The sequence below is a fragment of the Vicugna pacos genome, chromosome 3, assembly GCF_048564905.1.
Source record: "Vicugna pacos chromosome 3, VicPac4, whole genome shotgun sequence".
Classification (NCBI taxonomy): domain Eukaryota; kingdom Metazoa; phylum Chordata; class Mammalia; order Artiodactyla; family Camelidae; genus Vicugna; species Vicugna pacos.
The window spans coordinates 32,280,796-32,297,560 of NC_132989.1; the positions used below are offsets into that span (position 1 = coordinate 32,280,796).

Genomic DNA, 16,765 nt, shown 5'->3' on the forward strand with positions numbered 1-16,765 from the left:
CATAGCAGCGTTCTTCAGACTAGCCAATGGATAACCATGACAGATGTTGGATAAACAAAATATGGTACAGCCAAACAATGGAATATTACTTGGCCATACAAAGAAATGAAGTACTGATCATGCTACAACATGGTTGAACCTATCTTGAAAACATGCTAAGTGAAAGAAGTGAGACACAAAAGGCCATGTGTTCTTTGATTCCATTAATATGAAATATCCAGAGTCGGCAAATCCACAGAGACAGAAAGTGGATTAGAGATTACCAGGGGCTGAGAGGATGAGGGATGGGAAGTGACTGCTGATGGGTATGGAATTCTAGAATTAGTGATGATGGTCACACAGTTTTGTGAATTACTAAAAGCGATTTAAAAGTGATTTATGTACTTTGAAAGGATAATTTTATGGTATGTGAATTATATTTCAATAAAGCTGTTATTTTTCAAGAGGAAACATGGAGAGGAAGGAAATCTGGACAGAAGGACCTCCAAAATGTTTTAAATAAGAGACAAGTTAGCAGTTTTACTAAGGGCTGCCTTTTTAGGCACAATTGGCTTTTTAAACTTCTTTTCAATTTAAAAAATGATGGCTAACTGAGGAGAAAGTTAGATGATACAGACTATAAATACAACTTGAGGAGTTTAGTTTAGGTGCAAGTTTGTTCCTATTAATACAGAAGTTGGAATAAGAGGTTTCACATCTTTCCTTTTGGTGGACTTAAAACAGTGCTCAGAATAGGTCTCATGGGTCAGGACAATTTGTGGGAGCCCTTTCTGAAAGGGGAGAGGAATGAATTAGATGACTTTTCATGGTCTTTGCTCTTTTTCTCCTTCTCAGAACAGAGGTACAACACACTGCCTCCAGAGTGCTGGAATAAGAGAGGAGACACTTCTGTTTCTTGAACAGTTTTATTTAGTTTCTGTATTCAGCCATATACACACATTCCTCTGAAGACTGTAAAAGTCTTCTCTAAACAATTAACTTTTTATTTGAAACAAAACAACTTGAAGCGGCATTTGCAACCTATTATTTCAATCAATTGTGCAAAGACAGTAAATTCAATGTTATGCATAGCTACCTCTACACATGTTACTAATATGAATACCTAGAATGCACTTGGCCTGGTAAATAGTTTTAAAACCTTCGTAAGCTTTTGAAATCAGTTTTATTGGAAAAATAAAGTGATATCATCCTCACTCATGTTTTCCAGGGATAGAACCACCTCTTCGAAGCCCTCCCATTGCCTCCCAGTGCTCTTTGCTGTAGGAGAAGACAAGTACCTGTGCTGAGGCCACTCAGCACAATCTTCCTCATTCTCTGCCCAGCACCCAGATTCCCATGAAAATAGAACAAAACTGGGAGACAGAATTAGAGTGAGGAAGCCTCTTCTTGGCCCTGTCATCAGATTCAGATCAAATCCTTTCTAATCCTTATACTCTGGTCAGGTCTGACAGTGCTTCATTTTAGGCAAAGTCACTATTGTTGCTCTTGGTTTCACCATCACATGCTTTCAACAACATTCATTCATTGAGTAAATATAGAAATTCAAACTTTCCTATTTCAGTTAGTAATAGAAATCTCCATTTCCAATATCCTTAAATGTCTACCAAATAAATGGATTGTGGTCCTAGAACCAGATATGGTTAAAACTTGAGTTGCTGAGAATGTTGATGGAAGAGAATCCCTTGTGAAGACATGAATCACTTCTCCTCCTCAGAAGCAGCACCTGCTCCTGTCCCGCTAGGCAAGGGCATGGTCAAACTGCCCTTTCTCCAGGCCTTCAAGTCCGTCGGCCCAGGTTGAAGTCGGCATGCTCCGATACGGGTCCAGAAGAATCCGGAAGCACCTCACGATGAGGATGCCCAAGAAAATAAACAACAAAATCACAAAAACAAATGTGGTTTTCTGCTCCAGAGACATGCTAGAATCTGACGACACATTCCCAAGGGGCACCAGAGGTGAAGGGACGGGGTGTCCTCCCTCCATCGTCCAGGGAAACTGGAGCACAGGATCTCCCAGGTTCTTTCTTTTCCATCATCAGACTGCTGAGATCATGGTGGTTGCACCCTGGAGAGGCTGCAGGAAGAAAGAAAGGGAAGGAAAGGGAATAAACACCAAAAAACAACATTATTTCTAGGCTGATCTTCATATTTTTCAGAGAAAAGAAGGACTCGCTAAACTTTTCACCAGGGATATTTAATTCTGTATAATTATGGGGAAAGATATGTTACTGTTGCATGAAATTACCAGGCTGTCCTCAGAGCAGCCACCTGGGGCCAGGAGGACTGGGCAGGGAAGGCAACCAGAGGACAGGAGATGAGAAATGTGCAAAGTAATGCTGACCTCAGGGTGTGCTGCCAGCTTGACATCCAAACCCAGCCTCCCTGCCAAGTCTCTTCTAGATTCCCTCCAATAATAGTACTCTCACATCATTCTTACAATAATACCATTGAACGGACACTTGCTGTGTGCCAGGGCAGTGGCTAAACACAACAGAAATGAGCCACTCTACTGCAAGCTTCATGAAAGCAGGGACCTCTAGCCCAAGGAGAGGAAACTGAGGCTGAAATGTCCAGCCTCTGGTCTCCAATGAGTGTGGGACCTTGAAGAGGTCACTAAGCTGTAATGAAGGACATAGAAATGGTTGTGTATCTCATGGTGCTGTCATGAAGATGAATGTCTGTGAAAAGCCTTTGAAAAGTATGTGAAGATGAAAAACAAACAAAACAAAGTGTTACTTCACTGAAGGCAGGACTAAGGGAGCTACGATACCTCTCCTTTGCTCTCTCTAGCCTGGACCGTGGGAAAAGGATGTCTCAGACTCCCAAACCATCAGACTCCTGCTGCCTTTTCTCTTTTCTTCAAAAAACAAAACCTGGTTCAATACTTGACCCTGGGAAGGACCTAGAGAACTGAGCCAGGGAAGAGAAATTGATTGCATTTTTAAAAGCCTTGCGGCAGCTTTCTACTGTTTGTTAAAGACCATTTGGTGAGAGGAAGAGAAGGAAAAAGATGTTATGTTTTGCTAGTAGAAAAATTAAGGTATAAGGATACTTACTGTTTGTCTTTAAAGGCAAATTGAACTGTACACAAAGGCCATGAACACCTTCATATATTGAACTAAATCTATTTAAATTATGTTTTATAAAGAGAAGTATCTATATTACTGTATAGAAAAATCATATGACATATTTATGAATCTGTAAGAAAAATTACATAGTCATCTATGGAAATTAACATGGCTTCAAAAGAAATTATGCTCAATGAAAATGAGCAACCAAAGACAAATAGAAATTATTGACCGAAAGGATTAACACAGTATTTCTTAAGTTAGCTTATAATCATTACCTTGAAGTATAGCATTAGTGATCATATTAACAGTTTTGCGTGTATGTTGACACTTCAAAATTTACAAAGTCAAAGTTAAAAAGCAGTTTTTAAAGGAATTTACAACCAGTATCTGGGAGGAATGAGTTACTAGTTTGCGGAAAAGAATAGTTTGCAGCTCCATGACTCTGGACTTTCTAAAGGCTAGAATAGTTGCGATAGATTTAATGATTTTTTTTATTTCAATGTAAGATTGGGATAAAATTTGATTCTATTTTTTAAAAGCCTCCTTAGTAACACAGAGAATATTCATGGATTGGGTTTGGTTTTAATTTGCTTGTTGTTAAGCACCCTCCCTGTCTGAGAGGTAACTGGAGAAGGGGCAGGAAAGGTTGGCCAGATCTTCCAAGGCAACTCTCCCTAGTGCTTCTAACTAAGGACATTCACATACTCAAACTGAACTTAAATATAGCAAATATAAAATTTTCCAGGTGCTGGGTCAAAAAAAAGCCAGGTGGTGATAGAGGAATAGTTGTCTAAGCAATACCTGTCATGTTCCCTCTTGTCCTTTTATGTCCTGCTCAGGACCTGTCACTTTGACTCCTGCCTTCCCTACTGGCTTCCTTGAATCCCTTTCTATGTCCACTTTTCCTCCAGCCCAACTGAAGCCAGAGTCCTTTTCTCTGTCTGTTCTCAACACAGCTGAGACAAGTATACATTTTCAGGAAGTATTCTTTATGGAAAGACTATATAATCCAAAAAGGAAATATAAGAAAAATGAGGACCATTAACTGTGTAAATTTACAACATAAAGATTTCTGGATCTGTGAGACTCAATGAAAACAGTGAAGAACTGGATACAGAACCTTTTGAGCCCATGATAATAACTCTCTAGCCATAAGCTGGCAATCTAGTATAGCAATACCTGTTCAGTCCCTCCCTTCCCAGGCCTGGTCTCCACTTGATGAATGCCATCATGACACCCTGGACCAGTCTTCTGCATCCTTGTTCTACCAAATCCTTTTCTCCTAGCTCAACGTCTCTTATTTCCCAGGCTTATCCCATAACTCAGGTTTTAGAACTGGGACTCCATTCATGTGGGGGCTGTCGTGATGGACAACCATTCTAAGAAGCCCCAGTAAATGACCAAGTCGTCCCGATTCAGATTATCAGTCACAACTCCAGACTCCAGAGTCTGAGGTCTGGCTTCTTCACAGGGAAGCCAAATATTAGAATGATTAAAGACTCAGTTTTAATTTGCAATTTTACCACCCTATGCTGATTCAAAGGCAGATGCAAGGGTATGGTTAACCCTCTTTGCAGCCTGATCACGGGTCTTGAGAAGCCTGCCAGAATATAAATACATATTCCTATCTTCCCACCCTTTCATCACCAACCCCTTTTAGATGTACCAAATTGATAATAAATGGAGATGAAAGCATTTTGAGAACTCTACAGATCTGTATCAACTGTAAGCCTCTCCCGTCCCAGCACGTGGTACCCAAGTTCCTATTAAAATGACGTCATTGAGTCCAGTCATCAAAGGCCTCTATTAAACTGCAGTATTTTGCCGAGGAAAGTGACGCATTAAAACGTTGGTAGGGATTTGTCTTTGAGTACTGATCCTATTTGAAGGAGGAAGAAAAACAGTAGATAGCAAGGAAATTGAGGGAAGATCTTGCTGAGTGTGAGGGGCTGCAGGAGAGGTCTTGTGGGAAGCAGACATGGGATGCGTGAACAGATGGCCCAGCAGAAGAGTCCGGCGGAGGGAGGGGTGCAGAGGTGAGAAGAGCAGGAGATGGTTATAAAGGGAGATGGAGATCCAGTGATCTAGAAAGAAATGCCAGCTATTTCACAATGTTGCCTAGGACTGATTGATACCCCTAGAAGAGCCTGCATGATTTTAAACCGCAGTCAGCTAGTCAATAATTTACAGATTTGGAAAGCTCCACAGCATGTTTAAGTTAAAGGAAGCATCCATATAATAAGATGCAGAGAAAGAAATGTTACCACTTGGCTACCCAAGTACAAAACTATTCAAAGACATCTAGATTTTTTAAAATGTCTCTCTTAGGTGAACACATTCCTTTTTGGTAGAAATGATTCTCAGAAAATGTTTATGATTGCTTTTAAATAGATAATGAAATGTCTCTTTTAGATGAATAGTGGAATCTAGGCAGGTACATTATCTCAAAAGATTTTGACACAACCATCAGAAGTGTTAATAATAAGAAAAGGCAGTTATTTTAAGTCTAAGAAGGACCACAGTTACTCACGGCAGTATTTTAATCCTGCCTGACTTCCCCCATCACGCAGCACACCTGTCTTCCCTCTGCCGGCTCCATTTGTGTGTGCTCAGGAAATAAAGTCTAATTTTAATATGAACCCAGGAAACCTTAATTAAAAGACGCCATTTTCAAAAGTTATATACTACATCCCTTTTGGAGCAAACCAAGCTCCTTGGACTCTGATATTCTCAAAATGTAAATTCCCTGAATTACTTATGAAGCCCCATGTGAGCAGTGCATCCTAGCCCAGTTATCCTAACCACTGACCACTTACTTTAAAGTAATTTTCAAAGAAGCCCTCTCTCTCTTTCCCCATACTTCCTTCATACTGCGTCAAGGTTCATCTTTCTAAGCTCAGATCGTACCACTCCTCCCCTCAAAAAGCCTTTGTCTTCTGATGTCCAAGACCCTAACCCACCCATTAACCCCCTTATGGACCCAGTACCCCTGTTTCCTGGACCACAAGTTGGGTCATACTGACAATGGGTTTTTCTAAGGTATTAACATATTTTCATAACAAGTTTAAAAAGGAACAAACATCACATCACATTTGGTTTCGAGCACAAAAACCAGTGGATAAGAACAAACTTACATGCAATTTATCTGCAGACACCTGAGCAGACCGTCCAGACTTTGCTCTGCAGCTCCACCTGACACCTGCTGTTCTTTGAACACCTCCAGGTTTCCCACCTCCGAGCTTTGAGTCATGACGCTCTCTGCCTGATACTCTCCTCCCTCCCCTGTTCCCACCTGGGGATTTCTCTTCTGCCTTCGGGGCCCACACAGAATCAGTCCCTCCTCCTCGGTCCTGGGGGGCCCAGTCTCTCCCTTCCCCAAGGGCACGGGGGCTTCCTGCTGTGTCTTCAGCAGTACCTCCCCTGCATCCTGCAGCAGCACCTATTACAGGGCCCGTCTCTACGGTGTTCGTCGCCTTCCCCTTCAAGTCCAGGAAACTGAATTCAAACTTGGAGACGCCATCTGATGGAGGGGTGGGGGGCTGGGAGCACATGTTTTCCAGCCGGACTGGGATGTCAGACCATTGTGTTTGAAATAGATCTCGTTTCAAAGAATCACAAATAGTCTAAGTCTCAGTGACACTTTAGTAGTCACATATCTTATGATTTAAAAAGCGGTTGTTTGGCTTTTAAATTTTTCCTTGCCCTCAGTGCTGGTGGGTGGGGTCCACTGGAATTAAGCACTCTCCTTTCTGCTTAAAGTGTCAGTCCTTTCTTACCTGAATTGCTTTTTTGTGGAGAAGGGTAGTCATTGACAATATCCTGAATCCAACTGTCTTACATGGAAACTATCATTGTCAACCTGTACCCTTCTCAAGCTTGGGTCCTTCAGACATCTCGTTAGCATCTCATTGTACAATTTCACAATAAGGAAAATATTTTATCGAAAGAAAATATACCCTCAAGCAATGGCATGTTTCTTTTCTTATTTTTCAAGTGACAGCAACAGGATTTGTTCAGTGCACTTGGCCCCCTTTTTTGTTTGTTTTTTGGTTTTGTTTTTTGAATAAAGGTAGATTTATTTAGAGAGATACATACTGCATCGAGTGTAGGCTGTTTCAAAAGGCAAGAGAAGGGTCATGAGTTATGGGGGTTGGGTGCTCAGGTTAAAGTAAAAGTAGGTACACACTCCACAGACAGAGTGCGACTTGGCCCCTTTGTTTTGTGAAACCACACCCAGGCGTTTGATTCCACCTGCTCGCTTTTGCGGTCGTCGATGCATGCGCCCTCCCTCCCACAATGGGTAGATGCAGTACATGTGTCGTCCTGACTGGCATGTAGTGAGTGTTCAAGAAATAGGTAAGGATGAGTGTGTGTTTTTCTTTGTCTCATCTTTGTGCAAAACGAGGTTTATTTCTAATTTCCCATGAAGGAATGGAGCCCCAAATCATAAAACTCAAAAGAGTACCATCCCCCAAGGGGTGTGGGATCACAGGCTTCTCTCTGGCACGTTGCAGTGAGTAGGAAGTCCTCATCCCTTGGCTGCTAATGGCATGCAGGGTGCAGTGAAGCGGCGCTGTCTGTGTTTTAAGTACTCCTAAACCAAGTAATTGCTGTACCTAATTTTTAAAACCTCTAAGCCAGAAACCTGCTTATGTGACTTGACATGTTTTCAAAAGTAGATGTAAAAACAGTCTGTCCATTGAGCAAGAACACTCAGGGGCTTGTCCAGTTTCACTCACATGTGACGGACAGGACACTTTGTCCCACAAAGACACCCTGTGTACCTTGTTTGTATTTATCTGGCTGCCGAGTGAGACCGATCTGTGGACTGTAACAGGAAGGGAATTGGCGAGGTAGGCAGGACTGAGTTTGCAGTGACTGGCAGAGGCAAACTTACCCAAACTGCTGCATTATTCTTCAACAGTCATGAAGCTGACTGTTGAAATGTTAACGTGGCTTTCAGTGATTGAAGTAATACATATCCTGAGACTGAGGGAGAAAAGAATCCCTCTCGACTGGAACTAAAGGAAGCCTCAGCTGCATTGCTGTTTGTATAGCTGGAGTCTCTGGAGTTACACCCCACCCTCCATCCCGCCAGACGTGTACACATCCCAGTCAACCCCATCCTACATCTCCCCTTACAGCTGTGAGCCCTCCACCAAAGCCACCTCATCATCTAAGTAATCAAATGACTACCTAAGCAAAAGTTACCCTCCTGTGAATCTTGTGGAAATTCTGTCTGTGAGCCCAGTGAACAGTAACTTGCATTCCAGGATATACACACAGAGATACAAAATATTTCGTATAAATTCAAAGAATCTTGGTGGCCAGCCAAGAACTTCAGGTAAATATTTCCTGGCTCTTTCTAGGTACTTCATGCATTTTAACCAACCCTCCTCCTATTTTTTTGGCTGTGATAAATACATGGCAACTTGTATTTTCTTCTTTTCCAAATACAGTCCTCCCATTCCAATACAATAGCCCCATTGCTTCAGAATTCACAGGATGGTTAAGAGTAAATATTATTTTATACACTCAAAAAATAGACCCAAGGCTAGTAGAAAGCCCATAAACAATGATTTTAAAGACAAGTGAATGTGCCCAGCTACAAATGTCAACAGGCAGTTTTAGAACTGTTGCCAGCCCTCACTGCTGCACTGGGAGGTCTGTTTCCTCTGGCCATGCCTGCAAAGTCAGTCTGCAGACACGTCTGCTCGGGTTTGGGAGTGGACCCTGTTGTACCCCGTTCACCGTGCTTGTCAGCTCTAGGTCGGCAGGAGATCTTTGTCTTCAGCCTGAGCCCTAACCTCAGCTTTACTTGTTCCCTGTCTTCATCTTCCTCCTAGCATCTGCTTAAAGAGTTTTAAAGGGACTGCAGGGCAATGCTGCAGCCTTGCTGAGAACATTAGAAAAATACCATGTGAGTTCCCAGGCAGTACATGGGGGTAGCAGAAGGCACCACCAGCAAGATGGAACTTTTTACTTAAAACAATACAGCTTATTGTTCTACCCAGTTTTCTTTCTCTTTCCTCGTGTGTTTCCTAAAGAAAAAGAAATTTGTCTGCTGTTATCTCCAAAGGCCAGGGCTGCTCACTGCTCATCACCTAGGGATGCAAGGGACAGTCAGCCCTATCATTAGGAGTTGTTGCTTTGTGATCCTTTATAAACAAATTAAAACATCCCTGTTACATTTTGAAAGGTTTGAACGGCAAAAAATATTGTAATGGGCAAAGAGCTTTGAGGAATAATTTACTGCAGTCTAGCAAAGAAAAGCCTTGTTTTACTATTCCTTTATCCAGTATCAGTAGCATTATAAACTTAAACATGCTTTAAAAACAAAGGCATAATTACATTTCACCCCCTTACATTAACTTTACCCAGCAACTGTTTAATTAGACTTTATCTGACAGCTAGATCTAAATTCAGAACTTGGATCCGAAAGGCATCCATGCGATTACTGCTCATGCACAGATTGCAAAGTTAGAGAAAAGCATTTAATTAGCCCATCATAGACACAGATTTTGGTCAAATACCTGGATCTGGTTGAACAAACACTTGATCCATTTCCTGGTGGAACAGTTACAGGTAGTTACAAGCCTCTTTAGTTTCCATTCTTCCCGACCAAGCTGTGTTAAAGCAGTAGACAGTAGTGGCTGCAAGCAGCTGGTGGCACACCCCAGATCTAAAGCTGTTGTTTCAGGCTTAGAAACTTCCCATCAAAACCCCCGAGTTAAAGGAGCATCGTCTTCCTGTGTGAGGCATCATTAGCGGCCAATACAGCTGCTTCTCTGAGGCGAGCCATGACTTCAGTTCTGCCTCAGCAACTCTTCAGAGGATTCTGCTTCAGTGAGTAGAGGCAGTATCCTAGCAGTGTGTCTGAAATCATCTTCAAGAAAGCATTAACATTCAAAAGGAGTACGGGGGAAAACATCACTGGGCATTCCCATACCTTTTCAAAATCAAAGCCATAAATCTCCCCGTGCTCTGCTCTTCTCTATTGATTGTTGACACTATTCCTCTTTGGGGATGTCAATTAGCACCTTGCAGCAACCGGCCTCCATATTGATTATGGCTTATGACCTTCAGGCCAACTTAATTAATGGGAAGACTTCTAGGGAAGGGCATCAACTTAGTATTTGGGAGAGGAAAGAAAGACTCCTTTTCCTAAAGAAAACAAAACCGACCTTTCAGAAAAGCAGCAATTAAGGGAGGCAATGAGGAAAGAACAATTAAAAAAGAACAGAATTCTATTTTCACCACCTGTTTGTAAATTTACTAGGCTGTGGGTTGCCAGGTCCACTGTCTCCTTTGGCCAGCCTGCATCACTGTGACCTTGGCCGGACCCTACCCTACACAGGCCAGCTGAGACCACTTGATGAATAAACATAGACCTTTGTTGAGAGAAAGTTGTTCTCATTCTAAAGATTCTAGTTACTCGGCATAATACTTTAATTATTTTCTTTGGATAGAGTGCTTAAATAAATTTGGAAAATATTTTAGCATAAAATTCATCTTTTTTAAAAAAAAAGTACTTCTCTGGAAAGAATTCAGCATCATCCTTAAGAGGGAACATCCTTGTTTTTTGGCAACTCACCACTTTCTTTGTTGAAGTGGAAGCACAGTTCGCAGCAACACCCACCCACCAAATGATGGGGTGCATGATATTTCAAGCCAGCTCTGTCTGTGCCTGTCAGCTCTGCTGTCTTGTCTCCTTTTGTGAGAAGCTGGCCATTACCCAGAAGCTCTAGAGGACTGGAGTGGGGCTCATTTCCTAAGAGGAAACCTGCCCCCGCCCCCATCTGCTAGCAACGGATGACAGTCCTGGATAAGCCTCAGACCCAAGGAAATTCAAATGCTAAATGTTGGGGTCTAATGTTGGAATCAAATGCTTGACATTAGAACCTCCCCTCTTGAGAATATGAGGGTTCTTTCTTTCCCCATATGTTTTTCAGATTTTTAAATGAATTTCCTTTCCAGTTAGTGTCACTTACTATATTTTCACACACACACACACAAAAATGGGACAAACAAAATCCAGCAGAGCACTATCGTTCAGTACTAACTGGTTTCCTTGGTGGTTTTCAGCCCACAGTGCCGGTAGACAGAGTGCCCTGTCTCAGCAATGCCAACAGTGTGGCTGAGGGAACATTCTGACCCCACCCTGACTTATATACTTATCATTCCATGTGGTCAGAAAGAACTCAAGTTAGAAATGAACCTGGATGACTGCGGGCTCCCCGTGCCCAGAGGCCTCCTCAGATATTGTTTTAGCCTTTAGACACGGGGAGGTGGGAGGGAACGTGAGAGGCCTGTGACTGTCCTCCGGCTCCTCCGCAGGCTGAAGCCATCCCAGAGATGAGAGCCTGGCCTATTTTTAAAACTCTCCAGTGAAGTAGATTCCAAAACCCCCCTCTGACAACCTCTGTTTAAACTAACTCCTCCGTTGCTTACTTAATCTAGATGAGTTGGCATGTTCCTTTTTATTCTATCCTTGCCGCAGTCATTAACCACCACAAGATTTTGTTAGAACGCTCTTACCCCAGGGAAGCTGAACTAGGTAAACCAAAGAGCATTTGATGAAGATCTGCTGGTACAAAGATCTTCTAGCCAAGTTTTGGATATTTCTATGATAATTATAAGTTCCATTATGTTAATCACCATGAATTCTGAAACAGTGAATAAGGATTTACAGAAACTTTCTTTCTTTGATAGCAGGTCCTGTTTCTTTAGTCTTGAGTAATCTTTGTAGCTTTTTTGTCTTTCTTTTTTTCTGAGTTCTTCCCCCAATTTCTGCTCTCTGGTCCAGCTTTAATCAGAAAGCATAGAAGGCTGTTTGATGTTTCACCCTAACATGAAATGGTGAAGAAACAGGCTGATTTCAGAGGTCGTATATGCCATGCTTCTCTCACCCATCCTGATCCCAGGGTTATTCCTGTGTGGTAATTTAGTCTTTCTTTTTAACCACACAACACCATGAGTTAACATTGTTAAAACTCTTATTTTAAGAGCTTTTCCTGCCTTCTCATTTTGTCTCACCTTTAATGTTCTTCAGGTTACAGTTCTTCCCTAAATGTCCTATACTGCACTTTTCCATAAAGAAATAGACAATGAATATGAAAAAAAAAAGGGTGCCAGGAGCTGTCAAACTTGATGCCAACAGAAAGCTGTGCTATTATTACTATCATTATGTTTCTTTCTGGCTAATCCTCAAAATAAAATTGAATTATTTCTTAGTATAATCTTCAAAATATAAACATGATTTTCTTTTCATTTTCATCACTAGCTTCTTGGTAAAAATCATTTCTTCTTTTTATGTACATTTTCTCTTTGATGTCACTCAAGAAACATTCATTAAGTTTATGCATTAAGTGTCATGTGTGTTCAGTGTTCAGTGTTGCAGATAATAGAAACTATGGGTACTAGGTCCCTGCTTCAGTTTGTCCAGGTTGTGGACTGCACAATTCGAGGAGACTTCTTGATAAGGGTCCAGAGGAGCTCATCTTCTAGCAATGGTTGCTTGGCTTCTTGACAGATGAACCCACCTCTACTATTTCCCACTTCTTTACCCCTCCTTCACTCCTCACCCAGATATCTGAATTATGTCCTCACCTCTCTACAAGACCTGATTTCACAAGGTCATCTCTGGCCTCTAATTGACTCAAGCAAAAACAAAAACAATATCTTTAGCATTAATCTTCCTTGTTCTTTGTGACAACATTGGACATTTCTGACTACTCGCTTCAAGAAAGTTCCAGATAAAAGAATATACAGAGTAAGATGGATGGTGTGGCAGGAACTGACCTCTCAGCCCTTAGGGCCCTTCTTCTTTGGGACCTTCTCCTTTCATAGACAATTGCCTTCTGAAGCTAAAGCCGCTTGTAACTCATGCGACTACCAGCCAATGTGAAGCTGAGGGTGTAAAACCAGGCAGACTCAGATACACGTTAATGACTCCACCACTTTCAATTCATTTAAAAAGAAGATTTGGAAGTCAGTTTATGTGTGTCATTTTTAATTTTGTCTTAGTTTAAAAAAATCAATACAACATGCAACATGAAGTAAAAAAGAAAATCAAGATTAGCTCTCTTTCTAATATCCCTCTGGTTTGCCAGGTCTAAGTATCAGTTTATTTATCCACTCGGCTATCTTCACAGGTCAGTGAACATTCAAAGTTCAAGGGAGTAGTAGGAAAGGTTTAATAATATTCACACCAAGCCTGTGAATTAGGATCTATATTCAAGCATTATTCAAAGCAAGCAGGTTAAAGTCCAACTGCAAATTGGCAGCCTCCTGTTTAATCTTTTCTGGAATGCATTCCTGTACACCTCACATCTGTGGTATGTTGAATGCTCAATTAGTAGCCGATGAATCTGGAGCAGAGAAGTATTCAAAATGAAAACGAGAGACAAACAATGCACACCTCGGTGGAAATAGATTTGAAAGAAAGAAAACACCGATGAAATTTCATACTTGTCAGGGTTACAGATTACCCTAGAAATTACTGAGTTTGTTTACTTCTTCGTTTATAAGTCAAATACCATAAAGCGGATAAGAAGGAAACACATGCTCATGAAAATGCTGATGTCCAACCCTAAAAAGGAGCAGCGTCACAAAATACATTGGATTAGTTCTAATTAAAGACAATATTTGAAAAATTTTAGTTGTTAATTCTAATTATAGTATGAGAGTACAAGAACATCACTGTAGATTATTCACTGTTCAAAGGAAATTCATACTGAGGAGTTAACAGCCTAGTGGGTAAATTTATTCTTTTAAAATGACTTGTATAATAATAACAATATTCTTAATGACTTTGAAATACTTAATGCCTTTAAAATGTCATATAAAGTGCCAATTAAGAGTTTCCTACAAACCATCCCTCTCAGTTTTTATGCTGTCATTTGGCACTGTTCTTTCTTTCTGTTCAACAGCTGCATTTCAGAAGGGAAGCTGTGTGGACAGTTTGACAACTGAGCAGTTTAGAACATTAAGATGATTTAGAAAATGAAACAGGCTGTACCTGAGAATTACTGACCTTTGAGCCTGACTTTTATACCTGACAAAATTCTGCAACTGAAAATCTTGCCACTGAAAAATCAAGTTGAAAATAACCAGAGAGGAAAAAAAAATCATATGAAGCCATTAAGAAATTCTTGTTAAAAAAATGATGAAAACCCCACCTCAATTTCTGATATTTAAACTTGTAGAAATTAGGGAAAGGAGGCTGAGGCACTGGTAATGAACAGCAGTTACGATGTGTGATCACTGAATGCAAGTTTCAGCTATCTCCTTGTTGCATTTTATAGATGATGCTTGAGAAAATATTTAAGTTTACAAATATTTCAGTGAGATCAGTCAAAAGTTTGTCATACAGCATATTTTAAAAGGCACTAAGAGTATATGGTTTTCTTTCAATTCTACATTCCAAACTTTGGTAAGAGGCCTGTCATCTGTAATTTTGTCTTTAAATAACACATATTACATGTTTATGTATAGCAAGTGCATAAATGGTATAAATCATCTGTGTTTCTGATGTGATAGTAAATGACACCAATTTAATTTATAAATAAAAAATATTGATATTAATATTAAATTACATCACAAGCTTGTTAAGCATGCAGTTTGAGAGGCCTGGGCCCAGTTGATTGAATTCAGTAAGGCCAAGAATCTGTATTTTGAATAAGAAACCAGTATGATTAATGATGTAAGGCATGTGAAGCCTGTATTTTGAAAATGATATGGTTAGGTGTTTTTTCCCTCTCCTTGAATGTCTGGCCATATTAGGCATTTTAACTCTGAGTTTTAAGCTTAAAATTGGGGAATCAGAGACCTCTTTGAAAAAACTGATTGAATGCATGGATCCATCATAAGAAAAATGCATATCCCCTGCTTTGAGAACCTCCGGCTGAAATGCCCATTCAAAATACATGCATCTTCTCTTTCTCCCTTCCCCCCTTCCTCCCCTGCTTACCTCCCATTAGAGTGGTGGTAAACAATGACCAGAATAAAAGGCCATAGAAATAAAGACAACAGGATGGAACAAGAGGCAGAGAGAAGCTTGGTCTATTTCTGGGAGAGGAGAGTGGATGGAGGAGTGCTGACTGGAGGCGCCCAGCTTAGAAAACGTGCACAGGAGGCCGCAGCTGCGTAGGGGATGACTGCAGGGCAGGGAAGGCAGGAAGAGAAGAGGGGCTAAAAATAGGAAGAAGTGGGAGGCCTGGGGACGCATGAGTGACCCCACTGCTTTCTGAGCTTGTAGAGGTAACTAACTAGTGGGCCAGGAATCCTGGTGCAACCGTCTGGAAGGGTGGTGGTAGAGGCTGAGCTGAAGCATCACCTGTGATGGCAGAAACAGAAGAGATGATGTGAACATCAACAAAATAGGCAAGGGTGAAGTCAGTTTGTTAATAAGATAATAATAAGAGAACTGAAGAGGGCAACTGTTAAATTTTCATTCTCTTGGGATGAGACTTGAGAGATGAGGGCCATGCAAAGGGTAGCTCCTTTTCATTAGAAGCCTTCCTAAGCAATTTGATTGTTTAACCACATGCATATTGTTTGACTATGTGCAATTTCACTTTGCAAAGACAGTCAGTGTAGTCTGAGCAAACCATTAAGAAATAAATAAAAACCTTGCCTGAAACCCAGGCAGTGACTCTCCTTACAGTGTCATCCTAGGTACCAACAGCAAATGAGTGGATAATTCTTTGAGAACAGGAGCTTTTTTGAATACCCAGAATCTCCCCTGAAGGGCTGTGGTCCGTTCCGCATATAAGTAAAGCTGACCCTTCTTGGTCCTCCCCAAACATCTTGTGTGCGCTTAAAATCTGATTTTTTGTGATCACATAGGTGCAGTAAAATCTGAACTATCATCCTGGTTTTCCCATATTACACAGACAGCATCTTTTTTGTGTTATCTATTTATTCATTTATATTGCTAAATTATATTTATTTACTTGTTCATTTATTTATGTGTATATATTTATATCCCATCCAATTTCAGAAATGCTGGAAGAAAGCTATGAAGTAGAGTATATGTCATTAGTGATAACAGACTATTTTGTTTTATTTTTTATTATATGTTCAGTGAATTTTCCATTGCTAGGAAAGGCTAGATGTACTTGTTTTCAAATTTTCAAAGATAAAATCTTTTCAGAATGGTTGTGTGGCTGAAGCAGTAGATAGCATATTTAATCTAAAAAGTACTCTGTTTTATAAAGTTTATTTTGCAGGAGTTGTACATAAACAAATGCAGTAGTGTATTCTTCAGTATATTCAGCGTATATTACTAACACAAAGGTGAAAATGCTGCTTGGTAAATTAATAGGGACTGAATATAATTCAGTAACAGTTTTCAAAGAGCTTGTGGAAGAAAGCAGCTCTTCATTTGAAATGTTCAAGAATGGCACTTTGAAAATAACTTGAGACAGAGCAGATATTACCCAAGTCTCACTTCCACTTGCTTTTGTCCTCCTGAGAATGTCCTTCAGCGTTACTTTCAGTAAGGGGCCTTGTTTTTGTTCTTAATAGTTTTCTTAATTCAAAAGTAGGTGTAATGTCAATTGAGAAAAATGAACATTTAGTGTTCCCCAGGGCCCCATCTTTGGTGTTGCCTGTCACGAATATGGGTAGGAGCTTGGGTCAAATGCCAATTCAGTATCCAGTGGACTATGGATTACTGATATGTTAGCCAAG

The 16,765-nt window shown here is 40.6% G+C and overlaps 1 protein-coding gene and 1 long non-coding RNA gene across 4 annotated transcripts in view; one reads left to right on the forward strand and one right to left on the reverse strand.

The window, feature by feature from the left end:
• LOC107034508 (uncharacterized) overlaps nt 1–16,765 on the forward strand; it is a 340,267-nt gene that overhangs the window by 234,101 nt on the left and 89,401 nt on the right. The window lies entirely within an intron of this gene.
• Nucleotides 923–9,885, reverse strand: CTXN3 (cortexin 3). 2 transcript variants are annotated; one of them, XM_015247660.3, is made up of 2 exons: nt 9,604–9,885; nt 923–2,073 (listed from the first exon to the last, which is right to left on the reverse strand). In XM_015247660.3, the coding sequence occupies exon 2, from the start codon at nt 1,981–1,983 to the stop codon at nt 1,738–1,740; it is 246 nt and encodes an 81-aa protein (XP_015103146.1). In that variant the 5' UTR covers nt 1,984–2,073; nt 9,604–9,885; the 3' UTR covers nt 923–1,737. The 2 variants fall into 2 exon arrangements, with proteins under 2 accessions (XP_015103146.1, XP_015103147.1); XM_015247661.3 differs by lacking the exon at nt 9,604–9,885 and adding an exon at nt 6,205–6,267.

Excerpts from the sequence above, each read along its gene's own strand:
- CTXN3 (XM_015247660.3), bottom strand. The coding sequence starts at position 1,983 with ATGGAGGGAGGACACCCCGTCCCTTCACCTCTGGTGCCCCTTGGGAAT.